Here is a 25071-nt window from a genome sequence, read left to right on the forward strand (position 1 = left end):
ATTTTTTCCCTTTTAAAAAATTGTTAAATTTTCTGTGAGTGTGAATTTCAATCAAAATTTTCCAGCAGGTCTAAGTCAGAAAAGTAAACAGCTGCCTCTAAGCCTTCATCTGATCATGAGCATTTTGCATTAATTGGCAGCAGTTCTGGAACTCTCCAGAGTATATGCCAGATATCTGGAAGACACTTGATTTTATAATTGAACCCGATTTAACTGAAAAGTAAGAGCTCATTGGCTAGGAAATGGGATAAGAATGGTCTAATCCCTAGAGAAAATAAAGGGGACGTTCAGCTCTACCCAGCTGCTGGAAACTCTAGCTATCGTGGCATTTGAGAATTCCATTGAGTCCATCTCCAGACTGATTAACGACTCCTCTAACAAGCACTGAAATCTTAACAAAATAGTTCTTATTGTTCTTACAAGAGAAAACTTCTGAGCCTAAAAATGCAATCAAGATACTTGCAATTTTTTCACTGGCTGCCATGACAGCTGTCTTAAGAAAAGAGTAGAAGCAGCCCAGATTTCTGCAGGCAGGGTATAGCTTTAGAGGTGGTTCTTGTTCAAGTGAGATGTGGAATGAACAGGCAGCAGCATGTTACAGCATTTTAAAGAAGAACCAGAGCCTCTCCTATTAAAAGAGAATGGAAGAACACAGTTGCTAAGTGATGAGGACAAAAGTGGATTACATAGAAGATCCTCTGAGCCATAAACTTCATCCAAAACTGACTGGAAACTTTCCAGTGACTTCTGTGGGACTTCAATAAAACCTGTATAACTTTAATGAACCATTTCAGTCATTTCTGGCCTTTCTTCACGTAGTATTATGTACTGTTCAATGAAAAGAGAAGACAACACCACAGTCAGGGCAATTGGTAACAAGTTCCTTATACATCCTCCTTGCTCTCAGAGAATACTAATCAAAAATAATATGCACTTGGGAAATTATTCAAACTGACAGCTGCACTGCAATTCTCAGCACTTAGCCTACCAGAGGATCCAGGCCAAGATCACAGCTTGAAAAGAAAGAACAATAAATGAGTATTTCTGAGCTCTCATTCTACCTGCAGGTTAGAGCATCAAATGGGCACTTAAACTTTCCTCATTAATCACTCTGTGGATACTGTCCAATAAAAAGGGTATCTTGCTTTCTGCAGAGAATTAGAAAGGATGATTTCATATGACAGGTAAAGGGACTAAGATCCCAGGCCTGGCTGAGATACAAATGTGGTAACCTGGCAAGAATATCTCCAGCTGGGAAATTGGGGGACTACTTCTAGCTGTGAAGGGACTGAGTTTGCAGATGAATTTACAGGAGAGTAACAGAAGAAAAAGGTGACCTTTGACGCAGTTTTAAAAGGATAAGATGAAAAATTGGACTTCAACTCTGAGAAACTGGATTTTGAGAATGAGGGAGGTTCCTTCAAGCCCTGTTTTTAAATTAATTCTCTCTAGCAGAACAAATGTCAGGACACCCACATATTTCATGTACTTCTCAAGACCATGCTGAACACTACATGAAAAGCAAATCAAAGTGAGATACCAGCTCCAGCCTTCTGAAATACTGCTGCAAACTGTCTTCAAACAGGATATGGGAGCACCAAGGTGCACAGTGTTCCTTCAGTTAGGATGGGTCCACTGAGTGAGCAACCAGTCCATCCCAAGGGCAGGGGACCACAAGTTCCTGTACTGAGATGGGTTTCTGTTTCTCTGAAAAAAATTTCAATATGGAAATCTGAAAGCTTTCCTGATCCAAGTTACATTGAAACTAATATGGCCCTGTGATAATCAATCTCGTGATAGAGAACTGGCCTATCTCCACTTACTGCAGGTACCATGAATTCCAACAAAATGTTAATTGTTTATCACATTGATTTAAGTTGTTTACATTAAAATTATATCCCCAATGGAGAGAAAGTAACATTTAACAAAAAATAGAGAAGGCTTAGAAGAAACTGAAACATTGTGACAACATGAGAGAAAAAGGGATTAGATGCTTGGCTGGACCTTTCTGAATGTTCTTTATCTCAGACTCCTAAAATGACTGTGTCACTGGTCAGAAGCAGAACAAAGGATTTTAGCATTTTTATGCCCATAGTGACTGTACATTACTGTTTCATTTCATGGTGCAATAGTTAAGAGATGCTGACAAAAGATGAGAGCAAATACAGAAATATTTTGGAAACATTCTACATTGTTTTTCTCAGACAGGAAAAGGGGGAAAAAAAACCACAGGAGGAAACACATATACACAGAAAATAGTGACCACTTAATATTTTTTCTCTGTGGTGTATTGACTTTGTCTGGATGCTAGGAAGAAAATGCTCTTGTGTCAAGAGAAAGGCAGTTCAATAAAGCAAAGGCTGCACACAGAAGCAAAGGAAAACAAAATACTTAATTTTTACTTTCCATGAGCAGATGATGCCCAGATACTTCCTAGGAAGCAGGGCTTCAGCATGTGTAGAAGTTGCTCTGCAATAATGAATGCCTTCCTTTTTCTCTTGGCTTTTATTGCTGAGCAGACTCATTTGGTGTGGAATATCCCTTTGGTCAGTTTGGATCAGCTGTCCTGGCTTCGTCTCCTCCCAAGATCTCACCCACACCCAACCTCCTGGTGAGGGAGAATATTCACTTTAAGCAACAAGTAGGAATGAAGCCAGCCTCTCAAATTCACCTTGCTAGAAGTGAATAAGATAGATGTGTTAGATCAAACTGGCAAATTATTACAGTCCAAGTCCAATTTTGCTCCACTTCAAGGTAAAGTGATCTACAGCTTATTAGTTTTTATTGCCTAGAACAAAATGCAGCAGCAATGAGATTTTTTTTCCTTCATTATTATTATGAAAACAGAATCACATCTAACTTAAAAAAGAAAAGTGTATGGAAGGCAATTCCTATCAGCATTTTTCTTTTTTTATGTATTAGTTTCCTTTAATAGATTTTCCTCTTTTAAATTCCAATTATCTGTGTATCATAGCACAACACCAGCTTAAATGGTTGGTGTGAACTGCACACAATCCAGGCTCCTGACTGTGATGGGCTCAGCTTCTGTTATGCCAAGTGCCAAAGAGTTCCTAAGGCCTTACCAATAGGAATAAGACCTTTAAAAATATACTAAAGCCTTGGCTTTGCAGAAAATTACATTTTCTCCCATTTTCCTTATCCCCTGCTAGCTCCTATGACAATAATTAGCCATCTCTCTTCCTCTCCTACAGGGACTAACAGCCTTATCACCTCCCACCTTGAAACATCCTCCTCTGCTCAGCAGGCACTAACTGCCCTATTCATTCAATTTGACTAGCCAGATAATGTAATAAATGAAACCCTGAACAATTGTTTCTAACCTGTAATTTGCTGAAGTCTGATGACTCTCAAAAAAGCCTTGTTTGCTCAGAAACATGTCATTTTTTTCTGCATGTCGTCCAGAATTATTAAAAAATATGGTCTCTCTCCCCGAAATACTTGCTTCATTTGTTGCCATCACAACTATCAAAATCCTAACACAAAGAAACTTTTATATCAAGAAGAGTTTATTAATGCAGCTATGTGCTGGATTATACATTTGCAAGCTGAAACTCTTTAGAATTGTGGACAAAGCCAACTGAAATCAATGGGAAAGATGTTATTTAAATAGACTTTATTTCACAACCTCAATTGAGGTGACACACTTAATTTCTTTCAAAATAATCCTGTTATACCCTTCAGGAACAATAAAATAGGACCTTAGAATGAATGCTATTTATATAGACTTCCTTGCTATTCCACATTGCAGGTAGAATGCAAAGGAGACTCCTCTGAAGACCCAGAGACCACAAAGAAAGATAGAAGAAAATATAAAAACCTGTTGTTAAAAGAACCAAATATTTCTAGAATCTGAGTTCACCTGCCTTATCTAAAAAATAACAAATTCCATTCTCTCTTTAATTATGTGACCCAACACTTTCATTAAATAATTGAACAAAATTTATTTTTTTAGAAATTCATCTTGGTCCACAGAAAGTTGTGAAAAATGTCACTGAAAACTTCCAACATTTTTTATATAGGATTCCTATAGTCTTATTGGAGCACCAATAATAGGAAAAAAAATCTAACTTGTGATTCTCCAAACCTTAGGAGGGGCCTTCACAAATCACCAGCCTGATGTTCACAGATAGATCAACACTTGCTAGAGCACTTTGGTAGAACAAGACATTCACAGACAAGTAAATTCTTCTCAGGATGAAGGTATCTCAAATCAGCTTAATAAAATAGCATGTTTGGATTCTCTATAAAGAGAATGAATTATTAGTTTACATTCTCCTGTCACTAGGTATCTTTCCTTGCTCTTTGATGCTGGCAATTGGTTATTTCCCCAAGGCACTACAGTGATACATTTACATGTCACCACATCCCTCGCTGTGCTGAGCTGTCACTCTCACATTCAGCATGGCAGGCCAGCGTAGAAATTCAAGCATACCTGAGAGCTGACAACTTCTGCCTTACAGTACCCTGCACTCCTCTGGAGCCAGCACAGACTTTGCTCTGCTAAACAAAAATGCAACTCCAATTTCTATTAGCCAGAGGTAATGGAAGAGAAAGGGAGATCGTGTTTTACTCAATTTCAGTGAGTAAGTAGGGTGGAACACTGAGAAGACCAAACACAGCATCTTTTCATGATCTCCTCATTTCTTTTCATGAGCTAGACAACTTTCATTTTGGCATCACAAATCAGTGAAGCACAAAAACAAGTTAAGATACTGGCCACAGGTCACATTCGAGCAGTTTCTGAAGGTGCAACCAGAATCTAGCATTAATGGTGCTAGATTCCACCCATCCATGGTGGAATGGATTCTATATTTGCAGGAGGCTATAGCTATTGTTTTCTCTTATGTCCTCCCTCAACCAGATGCATTTAGCAATTCTCAATGGATTTGTTTTCCTAAAACTTGCCCCATCTCTTCTTGCATCTACGTATACTCTTAACAAGCACAAAATCCCTCAATGAAGACTTCTCCATCCAGATATCAAGAGATAAAATTTCCTTCTGTGAAGAAAACTTTCCCTTCTGCTTCTTGTAAATGTGGCTCTTACTTGCATATTTTCTTGCCCCTACTTAATTGCCCAAGAAGTGTAACTGCTGTATGATTTCTCATAATGAGCAGTCTGCACTTCTCTTGTGCTGAGAAGACATTTCGTAAATAGGGCAAGCCTTTAGATTACTATTTTAAAGCATTTTATGAGGTTTCCCCAGGGTCTACCCTAGGACCATGACAGTGGTTAATTACAGAAATTTGACTTCTCATAACCTTTTGCAGTAATCACTTCAAAAGCACATAAAAGATTCCGTATCATTGCTCCACATTCAATGATCAAGGGAAGGGAAAACAAAATTAACAAAAAACCCCAAACAAACAAAACAACAAACCTTCCCCCATCCCCCCCCCAAAAAAAAACCCAATCCAACAGAAAACCTCAAAAGAAACCCAACAAAAAATCAAACCTGCCAAACCAAAAAATACCAAACCAAAAAAACCAAAAAAACACCCCTAAACCCAAAAAGCCACAAAGCCTACAACATGCCATCAGGGACAGAAGAAACCCCAGAGAGAAGAAAGATTGCCTGTCCAAACAGACAGTGCTATGTAGGGAGGTTAGGTAGCAGGCAAGACAAAAATCGAATTCTGAAGGCAAGTTCCAGTTCAAAGAGACAGGCTGCCTCATAATCTTGAGATGCCTTCTCAAGGGCATTTATTGCAAGCCTGAAAACTGCAAATGAGTTACAGAAAAGAACAGGCAGAATGATAATCACAGCCACCACCCAAGAGTACAGTACAAACTACAGCACTCTGCTATTGACAACCTGTAGTTTCTTCCTCTGACTTTAAATGCAGCTGATTCGGGACCATTATTTATATGGGTGAGGAACTACATCATGAGAGGAAACCTATACCTCCAAAGCTGGGGTATCGTTCTCCTGCTTGTGTGGAGGATGTCACAAATAGAAAAAACCCAAAGCTGCTATGTATGAAAACCCCTAAGTTTGGCTCACTGACTGTGGCAACATTCGCAAAGGCACAGAGAGTGACTGTTGAAGTCTGCCTGCCTTTGGAGGCAAAAACTGGTATCTCTAAGCATTAATGGCTTTCTAATCCCAAACTAACCAGTTTGTCATCAAATATCTTTTGCTAAAAGACAAAGGTATTTTGGGGATTAACGACACAGAACCATCTCAGGTGATCTCCAGCTTGTGGACAGAGGACATAAATAGGTAACATATTTTTGGAAGGAGTAGTTCCAAGTCCCTGTTACATTTAAATCATTCTTCTGTGCTGATCCTTTCATTGCATTTCCACTTCAGATGACCTTAGTGACTACAAAGACATGAAGCAGAGAAGCTTGCAGCTCCCTGTGGATAGAGCTTGTTGCTTGAAAACCTCAATGCACTTTGAGTAAAAGCATTTAGTGCAGAGTAACTCTGGCAGGCAAAACACTAGATTTAACAAGAACAAGTTATTTTAATTTGAGGAAGTTAATTGCTAATGAGTGAGGAAGAGTAGAAAAGGGAAACAGGATCAGCCTGAGCAACCTAGAAGTACCTGAGAGTTGCTAGAAACAGCTGGGATGCAAAGAATGTTGGAAAAGATATTTACAGGGCCCATTTCCAGTAGAGGGATGTTCATCTAAGAGTATGAGGCACTCTGAGTGTGGCAACCTCTCCACACACTTTGCATACCCAAGCATCACAGATACAGCACAGAGCAGCTCATAAACCTTGGCAAATGCAGTAAGCAGCCTGCCTCTGGAAACCACGGCGTTTAAATCATCACTTATGTGAAAGAGATTGAAGGGTGGAGGCACATCACCACTACCTTAAACTGAGAGAAGGAGCGGGATTCCTAGACCTTTCATCTAGCATTGTCTGAGCCAAGTGTAGTGATAACAGAGTTTCACTGCTTGGAGCCACTTACACCCAGACAATGCCCTTCTGAGAAAAAGTGCATTGCAAAATTTTGCTCTTCCCCTTTAGTCAAGCCTTCCCATTACCCAACCAGCAAAACAAGCAGCTGTTTAATGACTTAAGAAGCGGACAAAGGCTCTTTGCTCCCCCATTAGAAAGTAAGCTGAGGGGAAGAGCAATTTAACACAGCTCATAGGATTTCTGCCTTTGAGTCCTCAGTCAGAACAATCAAACTCAAGATTATTAAAGCAAAGTCTCTCAGTCCCAGGGGAGGATCCTGGAGGCAGTCTTGACTGCCAACAACACAGTGAGGAACTTCTCACCCATCACCGTTCCATTTTCCAGCTCCCTGCCTATTCAGCCTTGCCCTAGGCAGGGAAAGCACAGAAAGAACTTCCTTGGTCTTCTGGCTTGCTTTGTTTTAGGTTCTGTGTTTTCATACACATTGCTACAAACTAGAAGATGCCATGGGAGCTAGAAGGAGTTTCATCTCCATGTTCTCCAAAGACACAGTGTTAGCCAAAAGGCATTTATCAAAGCACAGTGTAGGAGTAAGACAAAAGCTGAACAGAGTTGAATTAAATATAGTTTGTCAAGGCTGTGGGAGTGTAGTTCACTCTTCTTACAAAATGAAATGTTTGTTATTTTTGTGATATATTTAAATGTATCTGTAATTTTGGACATTACTATGTGTTAAGTTATATTTGTGGTTTATGCTATCAAGCTGGATAAAACTGTAGTTCCTCTTGCTTTACCCCTACCATTCCACATTTAGAGACAGTAGTACAAAGTCAATGGCTCTCAGAACTGCCAATACATTGAATATAAGGAGCAGCACAAAGAAAACTATTTCCAGTGATAACAGGAGTATTTTTTCTCCTCTGTAATATGAACTGAAGTATCAAAGTAGAATTCTGCTAGCGCTGTACTTCCCAACAGTGACAGAGAATAGTTCAAAAAGTAAGATTTTATCTGAATTAACCAGGAAAAAAAATCTCTACGACTTCTATCATGCCATTAAGAATACACATTTTTATATTGGAAAAAAAAATTAAAATGTTTCCCCAAGCAAATTCTAATACACCAGGAAAATCAGAGAATTGCATTGGTTTCCACATGTCTCTCAATAACTCTCTCCACAGGAGCCAGTGCTGGCTGGTGTTAACCTCAGCAATATCATTTTAACAAGCTAATTATGCCCACAGCCATCCAAATCTGAACTCTGCTCATTCAATGCAGCCAGCAGCACCACGAGAGCACAAAAAGCATGGAAGCAAAGAAGGAAAGCACATGGCACTGCCTCTTACCACAGTATAGATCTGAGGTTTGCGTCTTTTGGCCAGGTCAATTATATTGACTCCGTTGTAGTACAGGTTCTCAATGCACCCATGGAAATTTTTCCTCTGAAAGGTTCCTGGCTTCCCTGGGACAGGAATCCCTCCAAAACTGAGCTTTTGGAAAGAATAAGAACGGCATTATTTAGATTATATATGTATGTGTACATATATATCATATTACATTGTGTTATCACCCCAAAAGCAGGAGAGCAGAGCCCCACTCCATTCATCCACTTGGGATATTATTTAAGAAATAATTCCCACCAACAACATCACTAGGAGCATGAGGCAGGCCCTGACCACCTCTTAGGGGAAATCACAGCTCCCATTGCATTTCTGCTGCTGGAGAAACACTTCTGGCACAGAGAGCTCACTGCTTTGGGAGCAGCTCTGAAGTGCCTTGGCACAGCATCCTAGTGCCACCAGCTCCCCTCCCAGAAACACCCACACACAAGGAAACCTTCCCACAGTGTGCAACCCACAGCCCCACTGGCCCAGAGAGGCCCACAGTGCTCAGGAACCTCTGAGTGATGGGGGAATAAACTCTCCCTGCCCTCAGAGCTCTGGGTTTGCCTGGGAGCTGCGGTCACTCCTTTCCACCAGGCACGTGTTGAGCAGTTCTGGTTTCAGCCAGAGAAGGGCACTATCACATACACAAGTACCCCATTTGCACCTTGCAGTTCACTGTGCTTTGGTCTTTACAACTGTCCATGTGGCATTTGGGACTGAGCTTTGTAATGGAGTTTTGCAGGCTACACATTTGCTCAAAAGTTCTGCTGTGCTGTTGTCTCAGTCCTGGCAGATGTTAACACTGTGCAGGTTACAGCTCCTCACTCAACTGGAGGGCTGAAAGCCCTGGGAGGACAAAGAGCCTACGAAAATTAAGCTGCCCAAACACAGCATAATTGTTTAGATTCTGAAGAAAAGAAAGAAAACCAGACTCCACAACCCCAAAAAATTCTGATAATCCTGCCTTCATTTTCCAAATGTCACAGCTCATTTCTAATTAACTTTACTGACCTTTCTGGCAAAGCATTACTGGTGGTACCACTAAAGTTTTACTCATTTTTCCCATCACAGCCAGCAGCATGGTGAGTGATATAATGCAGATGGGGATCCTGCAGCCACACTTGATCAGGACCTGTGCTGCAATCCTGCTGCATCCACTGCAGCAAGAGCATGCACTGCTGTGTGGCACTGCTTACAGGCTGACAGCTCCTGGAACCTGGTCAGCCCTATTCCCCTGTCACAATTCCCAAAGCCTTACCTCAGCTCATTATTACAAAAATAAAGGGCAATTTGGGGGTTATTTTTCCTCCCACTCCACCTAACAAGCTGGGATACATAAGCAAGTGAAACCTCCCTGGGTAACCTTGAAAACATTTACTTGAAAACAAGTTCTTAATGAACTTGCACCTCAGTTGTTTTAATTGATCACTTCAGAGAAATAAAGAGTGAACAGACTGCTACTTTACATCACTTGCAGGTTTGTTATTGGCATGAGGGCTTATCTGGTAGAAATGTTTGGTTTTTTTCCAGTGAGAATCATTAGTTCTTTCTAAGAGGCCAGACTTTCCTTCTTTCATGTTCTATTCTTCAAGTCTCCTGCTTAGGGACTCTGTACTGGGGTTTCAAAACCAGAAGAAAAATCAATATCAATTACACCAAAGCATTATTAAGAAAACAGTTTCCTTTGTGATTGGTAATAATTTTAATTATGAAAGTAATGATTTTATTGCCCTCATAAGGCCTTTAATCCCTAAAGTGTGCTGAGATAAACTTTCAGTAGACTTCATTGCTGTTACATTTGACTGAAAGACTCTCTCAGTGCAAATGGAGAAAAAACACACTGAAAAACTAAGCTCAGGGGACAAGGTCTGAGTGCCAAAGTAGTTGGTGGTGATGCTGATTTACAACACCTGGAGATCTTTTCTATCATGTTCCCTATTTTTGAACATCTGGAAAAATGTTCTGTAAATTAGATTGGAGCCTGAGTTTCCCCTAGTTGGCACCAAGCAAGAGGTAAGAAATTTTATTATTTTGAAATTAGAAAAGCTGATGACTCAGTTATTTGGCTTTTCTCAACTCCATCTTAAAAGCAGTTACAGTTTTGTCCCCTAATAGTTCACCCTAAAGCTGTTGCAGAATCCCACTGTTCCAAGTGCTGACCTACTAAATGTGCTTATGATTTGGTAGAGAAGTGCAGGGGACAGGTACCACTCTCTCCACCCTGCTTTGTGAAATGCAAAGAAAGGAATTTCATCTGGAAGATGAGAGGAGAGAGCAGGCACCTGCCACTGCTGAGCTTTCTGCTTTTTTCCCTTGGGTGTGTCGGAAAATGATCCTTTCCAGAGAAATGAATTCAAAGTGCAAAGGGGGAACTTGTGGTCTCTGAAGCAGTGAACCATGCCAGCTCAACAGTCCCAGACAGGGTGATGGCTCTGTGCAAGCATGACCCTGAGCCTTGTGGGCAAGGAAGACTTGGCAGACAAGCACAAGGGGATAAAAAGGAACAAGGGGAATTCGCACGCATTTGCGTCGATGGCCAACAGATGAGGAGCTGCCTTGCATACAGATATGATGACATTTAGGGTTTTAAGGTACTTTTTAAACAACTATCATCCATAGGCACTGAACTGCTGGGGTGATATAAACTGCACTCTGCCACACCTTGGTCTCATCACAGGAGAGCACACCAGGCTCAGGTTTATGGGAAGGCAGGACGTTTCCTTTGCTGAGCTGCTCTGGCTCCCTAGATCAGCATGCTCTGCAACATGCTCAGATGTGAAGGGAACTGGGTCAAGCTGCTGGTTGTGAGAGTCATAGAATCACAGAATTACTAAGATTGAAAAAACCTCTGAGACTGAGTCCAACCAGCACCCTCATGTTCATGACTAGACCATATCCCCAGGTATCACTTCCATTCATCTTTGGAACTCTCCCAGGGATGATGATTCCACCACTTCTCAGGGCAGACTATTTCAATGTGTGACCACCCTTTCAGTAAGGAATATTTTCCTGCTATCCAATCTAAACCTCCTCTGCCACAACTTGAGGCCATTTCCTCTCATCCTGTCATTTGCTATCTGGGAGAAGAGATAGATACCCACCTCACTAAAACTTCCTTGCATACTGGAGGTCTTTCATTCCTGGTGGGAATACAATAATTTTCACCTGTTCATCTCTATGTGGAGAGCTGTAATTCAAGCAAGTGGTGTCTGGATAGAGGGACAACTCAGAGCTGGAATCCCCACAGTCATGCTCAATTCAATGCAAGGATGGTGCACAGTGATGCCATTAAAATCATATTGGAGATGATAACACAGCTGCTGCCTGAACATTTGACTAGAACCCAGGCTATGACTTCTCATTTATTCAAAGTCTGCCATACTTTGAAGTGCAAACATAATGCAATGCCTATTTGCACAGAGGTTTGCCACTTTCTGCCATATATGGAATTACACTGACATAGTTTATGCTGTTAAAGTATGAAAGGAGCTCTCTAGGAAGGAAATATTAAATAATGATCTTGGCTGGAAAGAAACAGCTCACAGGGTGGTTGCTTTCCATCATATTCATTTTATAGCAATTCATACCTCAACTCACAGGTTATAACCTAAAGGGCTTCACACACCTCATAATCAATATCCAAGTGATCTGAATCCCCCTTTGTTCGGAAGTGCTGGGTGTGCTTGTCCACTGTGAAGTTCACTTGCTTGTTGAAGCGTTCTATGAGAACTGAGTGCCAGTGCTGGTCATCGAGGAGGCTGCCCAAGGTGACAGAGGTGTGGCTGTTACTGAAGTGCAGGTTGGAGTCCCCTGGAGTGGCACAGAGAGGCAGAAGACACCAGAGTTACCTCCTGACTCTTAACTGGAGCATGGGGACTCGAGGAAAGCAAGGAGCAGAGTTCCAGGATGCAAGCCAGGGCTCTTGGAAACAGATCCTTTTCAAAGACTGCCTTAGATTCCTTGGGTCTCTTATTCACACACATGTGTGTATACCCCCCACCACACACATATTTTTCCCTGTGAAATCCTTGTGATGAACCAGGAGGTGTTACAGATGCTGCACTCACACATTGCAGCAGGCTGGACATTAGTACTTTCTTTGTATCCTTGATTCTGCCAGGCCTTTTTGGTCCTGGTGGCTTAAGAGCTTCCTTTGGGTAACACCAAAATCTTCTGTCTTATCACATCAACAGACCAATCCTGACACTTCACTGTCAACTCTGTGCTTTCTGCATTTTTACAAGAAAATTGTGTAAAAAAAAGGCACTAGTCAGTGAAGCAACAAGAGTGTTTTGTTCAGCTCATAAAAATTCTTAAACATGGCCTAGCTCTCCAAAAGTATAGATCACAAATCATAAAAATATTTAGGCTGGCAATTTTAACCCAGTAATTTCAAGCACTCTTCTGTTTTCCAGCCGGCTACATGTCTGAACACTTCAGAGCCTCTCACTGAAATGGAGTGTGTATCCTCCTTTACATTCCCACGGAATGGAGAGAACACATGCTCCAAAATTACCAGGCAAGATGCAAGCAGATTCAAGAGAAGTCATCAAAACCCTTGTCATGACATATGAATGCAAAAAAGAGGGCCTGAAATGGCTAAAATTTCGTACACTTGGGGCTACAGCTGAAGAAAAAACCCAACTCATCTCAGAATACACATTCACAACAGTATCTCCTCTGGAAGTTACATAATATAATTAACTGTAGTATATTCTTATCCTAGCACAAAAAATTTGTAAGAGGACAATTCAGTGGGGTAGATTCCCCCATTCAGAGCTTTGGGACAGATTTTGGTTCAAGTAACATCCAAATTCCAAATCAGAGAATGATGCATTATTATTTCCAAACTTTGCTGAAAAAGAAAGAAGGAAAGAAAGAAAGCACAACCTGGGGACTCCAACAATTAATGAGCTTATGTAAAAATGAAGTCCAACAGCTGTGGAAAATAGATACTGATTTTTAAAACAAACATAATTAAGCACAAGGGGAAAAATGCCCAACTTAAACCCCTCAGTATGAGAAACATGAGCCAGCAGAGACTGCTGAGGCCAGTACCATGGGACACCCACAGATGAAGCCAGTGAAGATTTTGCAGTAAGGCTGAAAGAGGGGGGTATGATCATTCCTACTGGAGTAGTCTCTACCATTATCAAAGTGCTTCAGTGTATCCATCAGGGAAAAAAACAAGCATCCTTCTACAGGAAAAAATTAAGCCAGCCTTTCCTCTGATGCTCTCATCCAACATGATTGCACAGTGATGGCCTTACAGATATTGAAGAAGGAATATTCAGAGTTTTCAGGAAGGAAACATACAGCAGTGTGAACAATGTTTTGACCAGAATGTTATAATTTAAATTCTCTATTCTCAGCTCAGCTCTGAATCAGTGAGTGAATGGAAAAAAATTAGACACAAACCAAAAATAAGCCTTTCCTGCAGTCCAAAGGCCACTTCCTGAGAATGCTGTTCTTAAAATTAATATAAAAATCCCACACACATGCAAAATTAAAAAAAAAAAAAGAAAAAGGAGCTATGTGAAGAATCAGAAGTAGCCACATTGAGCAGTTCTAGTTCTGCCTTGCTCAACACTAGTTAGAGAAGCCAAAGTCTCTTAGCTCAGCTACCATGTCCTGCATGACATCGGCACACAGAACGTTCTGTTGATATCAGCTAGTTTGCAGATACTGTCTAATAAAAATAATAGATTTCCACGCAAAACCATAATCCTAATTACCCTTACCCAGGTTGAGGTGCAAGGAGAGCTTCCCTTTCTGCAGTTCCAAGGTTATGTAGTCTCCACGCTGTCCTTCTCCATGGAATAAGACTCCATCTCCCTGCATGCTCTTGAACTTCAAGGAAACTACATCTTTGAATGTGCTCATAAGCTTCTGATTGAACCTGTAGAGAAGTGAACTTCTGCCATCAAAGTCTGCAATATCTGATTCTGGAAGAAAGAAAATGGCAAAATGGCAAGGAGGGGCACCATCAGAAGAGGGATTGTATTTTTTTCAGGATCTTTTCAAATACAGTTTGGAGTCAGGTGTTGTTCTGAGTGTACATCCACAGGATGTACAGGTCATTTGGGCAACCACATTTCATCCATTTCCATCCTCTCCCTCTGCTGGAGAAAGGGAACACGAGGATAAAACCAGAACCCCTCTGCACTTGCCTTCCTCCCACAACACTTCTCTCTCATTTAAATTTTGAGAACAGAACAGGTGCCTCCCATCATATTCAGATCTCCAGAACATCCCTTGCCACATTTGCTGTTCCTCTCAAATGCATTCAGGATGTTATTCATTACTTTGAACACTTCAGTACTCACTCCACTTTTGTAGCTTCACAAGAGTCTGTTGAGCTGCTCCTGCATGTCAGCCATGCCTGCATCCACCTCTGCATTCTGATAAGGATCCCCTCAGCCACCGAGGGCTGGCTGTTTGCTTGTGATGGGCATTTATCAGCCATGTTTCCACATGCAAATTGACTAGGCTGGCAGGGATAGTCAAATATCAATTCAAAAAGCTTTTGAAGAGATTTCATGGAACTGGGCATCTAAACTGATTATACACCTTTGAAAATCCTATTAGAAACATATTTTCCCCTTCAGCCAGCCTCTAAAATCCCAATCACTCTGGTAGGAAACAAGCTTTCTGTTCCTCACTTGCAATTAATATTTTCTTTGGCAGCAGCAGCCTGAAGTACTCTCTCTGCTTTATAAAGTAGTCTTTTAAGCAAAACATATTTTTAAACAAAATTTTAAATGTATCTCTAACCAGAATATTTCAGGTAGCTTTAAATACTTTTAACTAATATGTTGTACACAAACATCTGACTGACATACATTACTTCAATTCCAATTTCTATCCAACTGCAATTTGACACAATTTATTCATAAAGTATCAATTTTGTCAATTGGTATTTTCTGTTGTTAAGAAAAATATGAAAAAATGAAGAATACCAGACAATGAAGAATTTGAAGAGAGGTTTACTAAACTACATAACTACTGAGGCACAGGCACAAAGACAAGTAACACCCTCCTAGTGCCAAAGAAGAAAGAATGTAGACTCTCTTTGCAAACCATACATTTCAAGGATAAACCAAAGCTATCAGTTTTCTATTTGCTTCTGAAAAATAACTGAGAGGTTCATATGATCAAGACTTCCTGTCAGCAACTGTATCATGATTCAAGTCAGTCATTTAAGTCACCTAAACTCCATTGAGAGCTCTTTTATCCTTTTAAGCATTAACACTAGTTTCATCTGATCCTTTTTAAAAACCAAAAATAATAAGAGCTGGGGGAGAGGGTTTTAACCTTTTTTTTCTCTCTCTTTTTTTTTTTTTAGTGAAAAAATCAAAGAGGTCTGCAATTAACAACTATTAAAAGCTCAGAAAATAAAACTGCTGTTAACAATTTGTTACCATGGAAACTATCATGAAAATTTCTGCCTATCAGTATGACAGTTTGTACAGGAGTTTGATGGCACACTTACAAACTTACAGGGAGCACAACATTTCAATTTGATGCAAAATTCTGTAACTCCATAGCCAACTTAATGCCAAATCAGAAAGCAACTGATTTTTTTTATGAGACTAAAACTACAAAGAAACTCAGTCCTGGGGAAAACTCACTCTTGAATAAACTATGACCAACTTCTTATCTGTGATGTCAGAATTATAATAGGCTGTTTCCCTTCATTTGTGGAACAGTTGCTAGTTTAGGAATTATCACAAATACGAAAGTATTCCTGCCATCTGCTTTTAACTTCTGAATTAGGTGTTATGAAACAGCTTCTTCAGAATTGCTGACTTCTCTCTATTGACACCTTGACTGCCAGTTTCTATAAAGGGAATTAAATTGGTAGTTTAGTTCTTGTGAATTTCCCCTAACTACATTAAATACTACAATTTGGTTAAAGTAAATCACAAGTGTCTTATAAAAATGGTTTCATTTCAACACGGGCAGCAATTAGGAAATAGCTTATAAAGAATTTACAGTCTTTGATTTCCAGAGCATTTTGCAACTAAAGTTGATTTTTCTCCTAGCTCTTAAAACCAAAGGTACTGCAGGAGCAAGGACGCTCTGATTCAATGCTGCTCAAAAAGTGGCCCTTTTAAATCTTATTCCTAAGATCCAAGGCTCCAGCCTATCTAAATTCACACTTCAGTTCTTGTTCTCAACCCTCCATTAAGCCACAGCATAACGTGATTTCTTGAAGAGCTCTACTGCTGACATTTACAGAGCATATCACAAAGGAAAACTTGTTTCTGAAAAGCTCTGCTCCACTAATTATCAGTTGTGAGCACATTGGCCAATAAATAGCCCTGAATGAAACGAGAATATGTCAAATAAATGCTAACACTGGCAGCCAAAAGTCATTAGTGGCAGTTTGCATGACAACAAATCGTTGGTTCCTGTTAAAAACAGCCACTCCAGAAAACCTGCTTGGTGTTTGCTTAGTGCTTCTGTAGTCCATGTATGTCCATACCCCTCTTCCAGCAAGAGAACGAGGATCCAAAATGTTTCAAGTCTCAGAAAATCTGTAGCAATAACAGACTAAAACACAACATGTGATTTCATCCTGCACTGCCTGCTGGTGTTCTTATGCTCCCTGAAGACAGACTTTACTCATTCTGGGCTCTTCTCTATACTGTCCTCATCAACAAGGCTGTTGACAGGCTGGCAGCAGTGAGAGCACAGAGCCTGCTCGTGCAGCAATCTGCTCCCAGCAGCAGAGAGGATACACAGCCATACTCAAGAAGAAAGTCCTTCCTCCTAGAGACTTTGGGAAAAGTGAACATTTACTTAACAAAGTTATTCTAAACCAAGAATAACTCTAGGAACAGTTGCCATGTGAGACAGGAACTTTCAGTCTTGAGCTTGCACCAATGAACAGAATCTTTAGCTCCTGGCAGAAGGGAAGAGGACAACTCCTGGTCTGAACAGATGTGTCCCCTGGCCACTCACAGCTTACTGGCCCGAATGCCCCTAAAGCCCTGCCCACCTCTCTCTCAGACATGCAAACCAAGGGATGCATGTGGATGACTACTTCCGAGGTGACTGTTCTGCCATGAAGCTTTATCCCTGTCAAAAATCTCAGCTTCATTTTGGTAAGCAATAATTTGGGTATTTACCTTGGGCATTTGATAACAAACACGATTGGTCAAGGACCATCAGATATTAAGCAGCTCTCTGCAATGACTTATTTTCTATCTCATAGGAAGACAAAGGAGAAGGTGAAGGAAGGTGGGGGAAAAGAAAAAAAAAAGAGAGAAAAAAGAGAGAGAAAAAGAATCCAGTAAAAAATAAAAAGGCACAATATCAGATCATATTCCCCAAAGCAATGACAGCAAAATATGAGAAATCAGAGCCCTGAACTGCAAATGAAGAATTCTGCTCTCACAAGACACCCTGTATCACACCCTATCATTGTTTCTCCTGTGGTATCCCAACCTGTTAACTGCACATACACCCAATTCTGCTGATGCACCTTGGGCTGTTAACCAGTTATAGAATATGATCAGCATCTTCAATGCACCTATCAATCTTATCCTATAAAAGCAATTGTGCCAGCAATTTTCTTTTTTCTTGTGCTAAGCTAACAAGACTTTTCCCAAGTATACTTTTCCCAAGTATACTTGTCGCCCCTTGCCACCTCCAACATCAAAAGCAATTGGTTTGCCATTTGTCTGAGCATGTCCTTTGCTGCAGTTCTGCTTATCTGTTACAAATACACTGCTGGAGCCACTGCTGCAAAGGGATAGCAAGGGCTTACACGTATTTCTGCATGGAACTTTCCACAGAACTCATCATCAGCCCTTTTCTGAACAGGAAACATTAATGTATGTTTTCAGATCATCATCTCCTTCCTATCTTCAAGATCCTATTTTGAGGATACCAGATGAGATATTTACAGGGATTTAAAAAATGTAATCAATTTCATTTAAATAAATACTTTCTAAAGAAAGTGAACATTTAGCAAGCTATCTGTGAATTACAGCTTATATGATGGCCTTGGAGTCCTTTTTTCATAGGAAATTCAATAAGTACGGGATAGGATCAGGTACACTCATAATCTGAAATAGCTTTTCTGTTCAAAACATGTTTTTATTTTTCCAAAGAAACAATGTCAACTGGCAGCCAAATAGAGGGTGAAAAGAAAAAGGGAAGTAGGAAAAAAAAAGAAAAAAGAAAGCTCTTTTGTTTGACAGGGAGACTTGAGGAGTAAATTCATAGTAAATTATTTCTAGCAGAAGCAATAAACAACAGCAAGTGCCATTCAGCAGCAGCACAGTACCATCACAGGCTGTTACCCACTTTGGCATCCAGTGCACTCAGCAGGATTCCTCAGTATGTTTTGTTGCTGTGTCCTGGCAGAGTGTCACCTGGCAGGTGACCTACAAGACCTGATGCCTGCCATGTGCCCCCTACTAAACAGACATCAATGAAAGCTGCACTTGGAAAAGTTAGCACAGGATTGTGTTCCTGGGGCCTCTCGAGCAGAGAATACTTCATAGGAGGGTTATACACCAAAAATGAGATAATAGAGCCTTCTGCTGCCACAAGACTGTCACATTCACCTAAAAAGGCAGCAGGGAGGCCCTACATGGCTCTTACAGATGGATTTATATCAGCTGATGCTGTTTCTTCTCTCAGCATCTCATCCCTTCTTTCATGTACATACAGATACATGCATGAAGATGGTGCACATTCAATACACTTGTTCTTCTGTTTCAGTTTCCTCTCTGGCTTGTTCAACAGCCTGTTTCTAGAAACTTAAGCTTTGCAATTTTAAATTTTTTTTCCAGATTATTAATATTTCTTATGCTACAGCTGAACACAGTGGATGAGTCTGTCTGCTATCAACTTTACAAAATGCATCTATGTAGTTGTACACCAGCTCAGGATCTGCAGCAGATATTCTGTCAGTATACCACTAAAAATGACATTTTAAAAATGATCAAACATCTTTTGTACAGTGCTGGTGTGTCTGGGTTAGGAGTAGCCAAGTCAGTAAAACTATATAAGCACAACTTGTAGACAGGTATTGCTTGGCATATGCAATTTGCCAGAGAGAAATGTGAATGGCACATTTATATAAACGGAATGAATATTTCAACACCCTGTAAAAGTTTTATGAATCCCTTTATTTCTTTTCTGGCTTGCTTTAATCTCATACCTTAATTCTGCACAAGCACTTTTATTTCCTGCAACTACAGGGTACAGGACAAAGATGAAGACTTAGATGATAAGACAAGGCAACTCAGCCTGCAAGTGATTCTGAAATCTTATTCGTATCTCAGAAAACAGAACCACTGTCTGACATGAAAGTAGTGCTCATGTAGTAGATCACATGGACTACTATCAAAAAAAGAAAAAAACATCCACAAAAGTTTCAATCTTCCCAAAGTTCAAGTTCTATTTGTTACACAACTGTTTGGACTATACTCTTCACTGCAGAGGTCTGGAAGAAGAAAGCTCTTGAAAACAGATTAGCTGGCTGTTTCAGAATTATGTCACCAAAGGCAGTTGATTCTGAATTTCAGCTTTCAGTTTACGTGTTCACTAAAATACCTGGAAAAGGTCTCTTGCCCTAATGGCTGTGCATCCAGACCAGGTGGTTGTAGGTCAGTCAACAGTGCCTGTACAGGTGGACAAACAGCATCTAGAAGAAGCTGAATGGATGTAATAGACCTACATAGAGATCATAAGAATCTTCCTGTGAAACCATGGGAAGCAGTCCTAAGATCCATGGGCAGTGACAAGGCCTCAGAAAGTCCTGGAGTTGTGTCTTTGTTCAGTGGGAACATGTGACTCAAAAAGTTTAATAAACTTCTCTTTCATTTAGCTTAGATGAATTTAGGTTGTCTCCCAAATAGTTTTCATGCTTATTCTGCTACAGCCCATTATCTGTGCTTGGGAGGAACAGAGGAACAGATAAGGACCTTAGCTAAAAGGGGAAATGTACCAGTACAGTGGTGTCACATAATGGTCACTTGGGCCACACCACCCCAAATTTATCAGTAAAATGCTGTTAATCCCCTGAACTCTCCACAACAAAATCTTCCCCATTTTCAGCAGCATCTCAAGTAACAGAAATGAACACAAAGTCACCTGAGAAATAAATATTTGACTTGTATTTCCTCATGAGTGGACTTCCATTTTCTGCAATGGATCACCATCAGCCCTTTTGCCTTACATTCAGTCTGCTACAGTCATAGGTCATACATCTGCAGCACTATGACAAGACTTGTCACCAAAACACCCCAAGCCAGCAATATTTACCAGCTGCTCCAAAACCCAAAACACTACAGACCGTATCATCAAAGACCATCTCGTGTTAAGAGTGGCCAAAGAAAGCTGTTGTGTAAAGGCAATTAAATCAGCAGACAGGTTCTCTGCCCTCTGAAGCTATGAAGTCATCAACTCCAAATACAACCAGAGCTGCAGAATCCACAGCATCTTATTTTCACAACTAGGTAACTGGCCTTAAGCTCACAAATGAACTGTTCAGGCAAATATAGCCCTATAGAGCTCCCAATTAGCCTTGTGACCTTCTGTGGGCAGGAGGTTTTGCAGCATGTGACTGCCTGGCTCTCCCAGAAGCAGCAAATTGCTCTGTGGTGGGCTCAGCCCTGAGGAGGCCTCACCAGCTGAGTGAGACGGGCACCACATCCCTGGGCAGAAAGGCAAGAACAACTACTAGAAAAAATAAACAATGGCAATGTGTTTCATGTTACATTTTAACTCATAAAACTTTTACTGCACTCTTCCCACAGCACCACCAGAGCCAAGTAAAAGCTCTTTGACAAAATGTGGGTTAAGATGCAGCCACTTACTGTAAGAGCAGCCGAAGACCTCAACTCTCAGTCCTATCCGCCCACCAACGTTCCACTTCAGGGGGATGAAGCGCAAGAATCGAGCCTTCACGGAGTGCAGCAGTTTGTGGTGAACCACACTGTCAGCATTGCTGTTCCCTGTGAAAACCTGGAAAGACAAAAAACCTGGGTGAGACATTAAAGCAACAAGAGGTGAACGCAGCACTCTGAACAAAGGCTGTGAACTGTCACCCCTCTTCATGATTCTTAGTCTCAAAAATTAATTAAAATTATTTTAATTGATTGCCAAGTTTTCTACTAAGTGCTGCATCTTTTATGAAGGGAAACAAGGGAGATAGCAGCACCTCAGCAGAGTGGGGATGTATACACAGAGTAACAAAAGCAGGTTGTAGATGGGGATGATGCTGAAGATGCTGCACAATTTCTCCTAAGCCAGGCTATTCCTGTGCACTGTAATACTCCATCAACCCCTAAAGTAGTCAGAGTCCTGTCAGCACAGTGAAAGATGGGGCTTGATTTAGCCTTTGGTGCACTCATGGAAGAACTAAATGATAGACACAAGCCACTAAAGTTCTTGAGAGTCTGGGTAGAAGAACAGGACTTCCAGATACCCAACAGAAAGCTCAAGCAAGGAACAGGAGGAGATAAAAGCCTGAGTAAGTACACAGGAGAATCAGCATTTTGACTGTGTTTGCACCCAAGAGAGCTAAAGCACGCAAACATAATAATTTAATTTCTTTCCTTACCTATTTAATTAATTGCCTGCAACAGCAAGCCAAAATTAATGGCCCAAGTCAGAATTATAACTTAGCAAGAGGAAATTCTCTCATGGATGAAGAATGACCGAGGGATTTCAAAGACAAACCTTCAGAAAAACTTCAAGGCTGTATTCCTGCCTGAAGCATTTTCAATTCATCTTTACACCCTTATCTGTAATATTGGCCCAGGAATATCACAGACTTCCTGCAATCCTCAGAACATTTCAGTAATTCAGCTAGGATTGAAATTTGAAGCTAACAGTTTTGTAAAACATGAAAAGCAAAGAGAGAACACACAAAAACATAATCTCACAGGAGAGCCATATTTGTAAAGGAGGTCCTGCATTTTGTAAGCATAAAATTTCATCACAAAAAGTAGTACCCGTTTAAACTGCTTCTGCCGTTCAAAAATTGGCACCATTCACCTACACGATGTAATTGTGAGCAAAATTGGAATAAGCCCATTAAAGCAGACCTACAATTCATTTTGATGGTTGAAGGATGTGTTAAAGAGATTAGGGGTTCATCTCCACTCAATTTTTTTCCTCAAATGCAAGCATTCCAACATTTTCCCAAATGTTATTATAAATGGTGTAAAACCTCAAATTCAGTGTATTCCTGTTTTACTAAACTCAGCATTCATTTGTTTTATTAGAACTATATTAATTAAACAATATTCTGGAACATCTCTAAGGCACAATCTTTGAAAATATATCTTTTCATTTCATTTCACCTTAAAAACTGTAACTTGGGGAAATTCTCTTCTATATACAATAGGCCTTATTTTCCACCCAGTCATGAACGCAAAAGACCACATATATCTCCCTTCCTAAAACATTCTTAGCATTTCATTGCTGTTATTGCCTGCATCTGAAGATGAACAACATTACTGAAATGATCTCTCACAATCACAGTTACCTCCTTGAAAAACCACCCTTCAAAACATGTGATCATGTGCTGGTTTTGGCTGAAGTGTAGTTAATTTTCTTCACAGTAGTTTGTATGGGGCTGTGTTTTGGATTTGTGCTGGAGACAGCATTGATAATACAGAGATGATTTAGTTATTGCCAAGCAGTGCTTGCACAGAGTCAAGGACTCTTCTGCTCCTCATCCCACCGGCGAGGAGACTGGGGGGCACGGGAAGATGGGTGACCACAGGGATATCCCATCCCATTGGCAGCACTGTGCTCAGCACACAGAGCTGGGGAAGGACAGAGGGATGTTCAGAGTGATGGAATTTGTATTCCCAAGTCATCATTACATGTGATGGAGCCTGGCTTTCCTGAGAATGGCTGAACACCTCCCCACGCATGGGAAGTGGAGAATTGTTCTGCTTGCAAAAGTGTGGTTGGCTTTTGCTTTACCCATTAAATTGTCTTTATCTCAACCCATGAGTTTTCTCATGTTTAATCTTCCAATTCTCTCCCCCACCCACAGAGGGAGAGTGAGCAGCTCTGTGGGGCTCAGGTAATGGTTGGGGTTAATCCATTACCGATCTGTAAAGTTATTTCTATTAGGAGCTTATCAGGCTGAAAAGGGGAAAAATTTGGTTATCCCAGTTGTCCTCAAAGCTTTGCTTTTCCTATACCTCTAGCTCTGAACTTTTTATGCAAAAGATCTTTTCTACAAGTATGATATGACAGTTAACTAACCTCTCATAAAATAAGCTATATTTTTTTAATGGAGATTCTTGTTGATGTTAATTCAAAGTTAACCAAATACAGATATGTTTTGAGGAGTGGAACAAACAGTAGTTCTATATGTTCTGATCTTACTCATACTGCTTTTCACATAGGAGCCAATTTCAAATTCCAGCAGAGAGTTTTTCCTAGATTTTTTTCCTTATATTTCAAGTGAAAAATCTTGTTCTTTTCAGAACAAGAAACTAATGAACTGTCAGTAGAGACTAAGCCTCACAGTCATAGCTGTGGCAGTCCTCACATTTTTAGTAAGACACTTATGGATATATAAGATGCATAAAGGAGACTGTTGTTTTCTGTTTGTTTGCTCCAAAGGGTCATGTTCTTGGAGCCCTGTGATTATGTAAATGTCTCACCTTTAATAAGATAAAAAGAAAGAAGATAAACAAAGGAACAGAGGGTTTCCAGTCCTCCAAATTGTGAAGAAAAGCTTAAAGAGCTGTTACTAGAGTGAAAGTGAAGGTGAAAAGTAAGAGACAAAAGAAAAAGTACACCTTAATACTGTGAAACAAGATGGGGGGTCCAGCAAACTTTAGAGACTGTCTGTGCCATCAAGGAGGTTGTGGTTTTGCCAGGGAAAAGATTCACAGCTGTACCACACCCACTGCGAGTCGATCTCGCTGCCTACCCACTGGCATCTTTGCTAGGGATCTTCCCTCAACACCTCAAGCAAGAGCCAGAATTATTCACATCCAGCCTCCAGATCAGTTAGTTCACTCCAAACTTGATGAGCGACTATGTAAAAACATCCTTCCCAAACCAAAAGAGCCACACTGGTAAAAATAAATTATTCAGAGGTCCAATACTGCCCTTAGAGCACTTTTTTTCTCAAGCTCCTCTAATAAGCAAAGAGCTAATGACGCTTTTAGAGAAAGGAAATCCACAGGCAGTGCTGTACCCATTGATCTGTGCCTACAAGATGGTTCTGTGAGCTGCTGGCACATCCCTGCTTGCTGCTACCGATGGGGTATCACTGTGTGTGTGCCTTCAGGATTGCTTTGATTTTCCCTTCCAACTCCCACTGCTATACAGATCACCTTTTGATGCTTTATGGACCACCTGTGGGCTGTAGACCATTGATTGAATAATACCAATTGCCACAGATGGTCACTGGAAAACTTAAGAGCCACAGCTGACAAAGAAAAAAATCCATCCATTAAAGGAGATAAAAGTAGGATGCAGTACCCAGATTTCACAGCCCCGGAGGTTCAAATATTGATTAACAGTAAACCTATCGGTGAGAATGGCAGAAGTCCTCTTGAGAAATGGCCTCTATTACAACTTGTTGTTGATAAGGATTAATTCCCAGGACCAAAATGACAAACAAGTGCAGAAAACAAAGCACTTGCATTTCCCATGCAACACAGTTGCTCTGGGAGGGAGCACAGCCCTTCAATCTGTGTCTTTTAACAAGCCCTTTAAACACAACAGACGGATGATTTACATGGGAAATTCTGCCTCTGGCATTCTATGGGGCTTATAAATCAAAGAGCT

General features: G+C 40.5%; 1 protein-coding gene across 1 annotated transcript in view; it reads right to left on the reverse strand.

The window, feature by feature from the left end:
- Window positions 1–25071, reverse strand: part of CNTNAP5 (contactin associated protein family member 5) — a 410063-nt gene that overhangs the window by 130225 nt on the left and 254767 nt on the right. The window contains exons 5-8 of the mRNA XM_036386345.2: window positions 21120–21267; window positions 14022–14225; window positions 11906–12090; window positions 8242–8385 (exon numbers count right to left, since the gene is read on the reverse strand). Of these exons, the coding sequence (XP_036242238.1) occupies window positions 8242–8385; window positions 11906–12090; window positions 14022–14225; window positions 21120–21267 (681 nt within the window). The remainder of the gene's footprint in view (window positions 1–8241; window positions 8386–11905; window positions 12091–14021; window positions 14226–21119; window positions 21268–25071) is intronic.

Source organism: Molothrus ater, chromosome 7, assembly GCF_012460135.2.
Source record: "Molothrus ater isolate BHLD 08-10-18 breed brown headed cowbird chromosome 7, BPBGC_Mater_1.1, whole genome shotgun sequence".
NCBI classification, from domain to species: Eukaryota; Metazoa; Chordata; class Aves; order Passeriformes; family Icteridae; genus Molothrus; species Molothrus ater.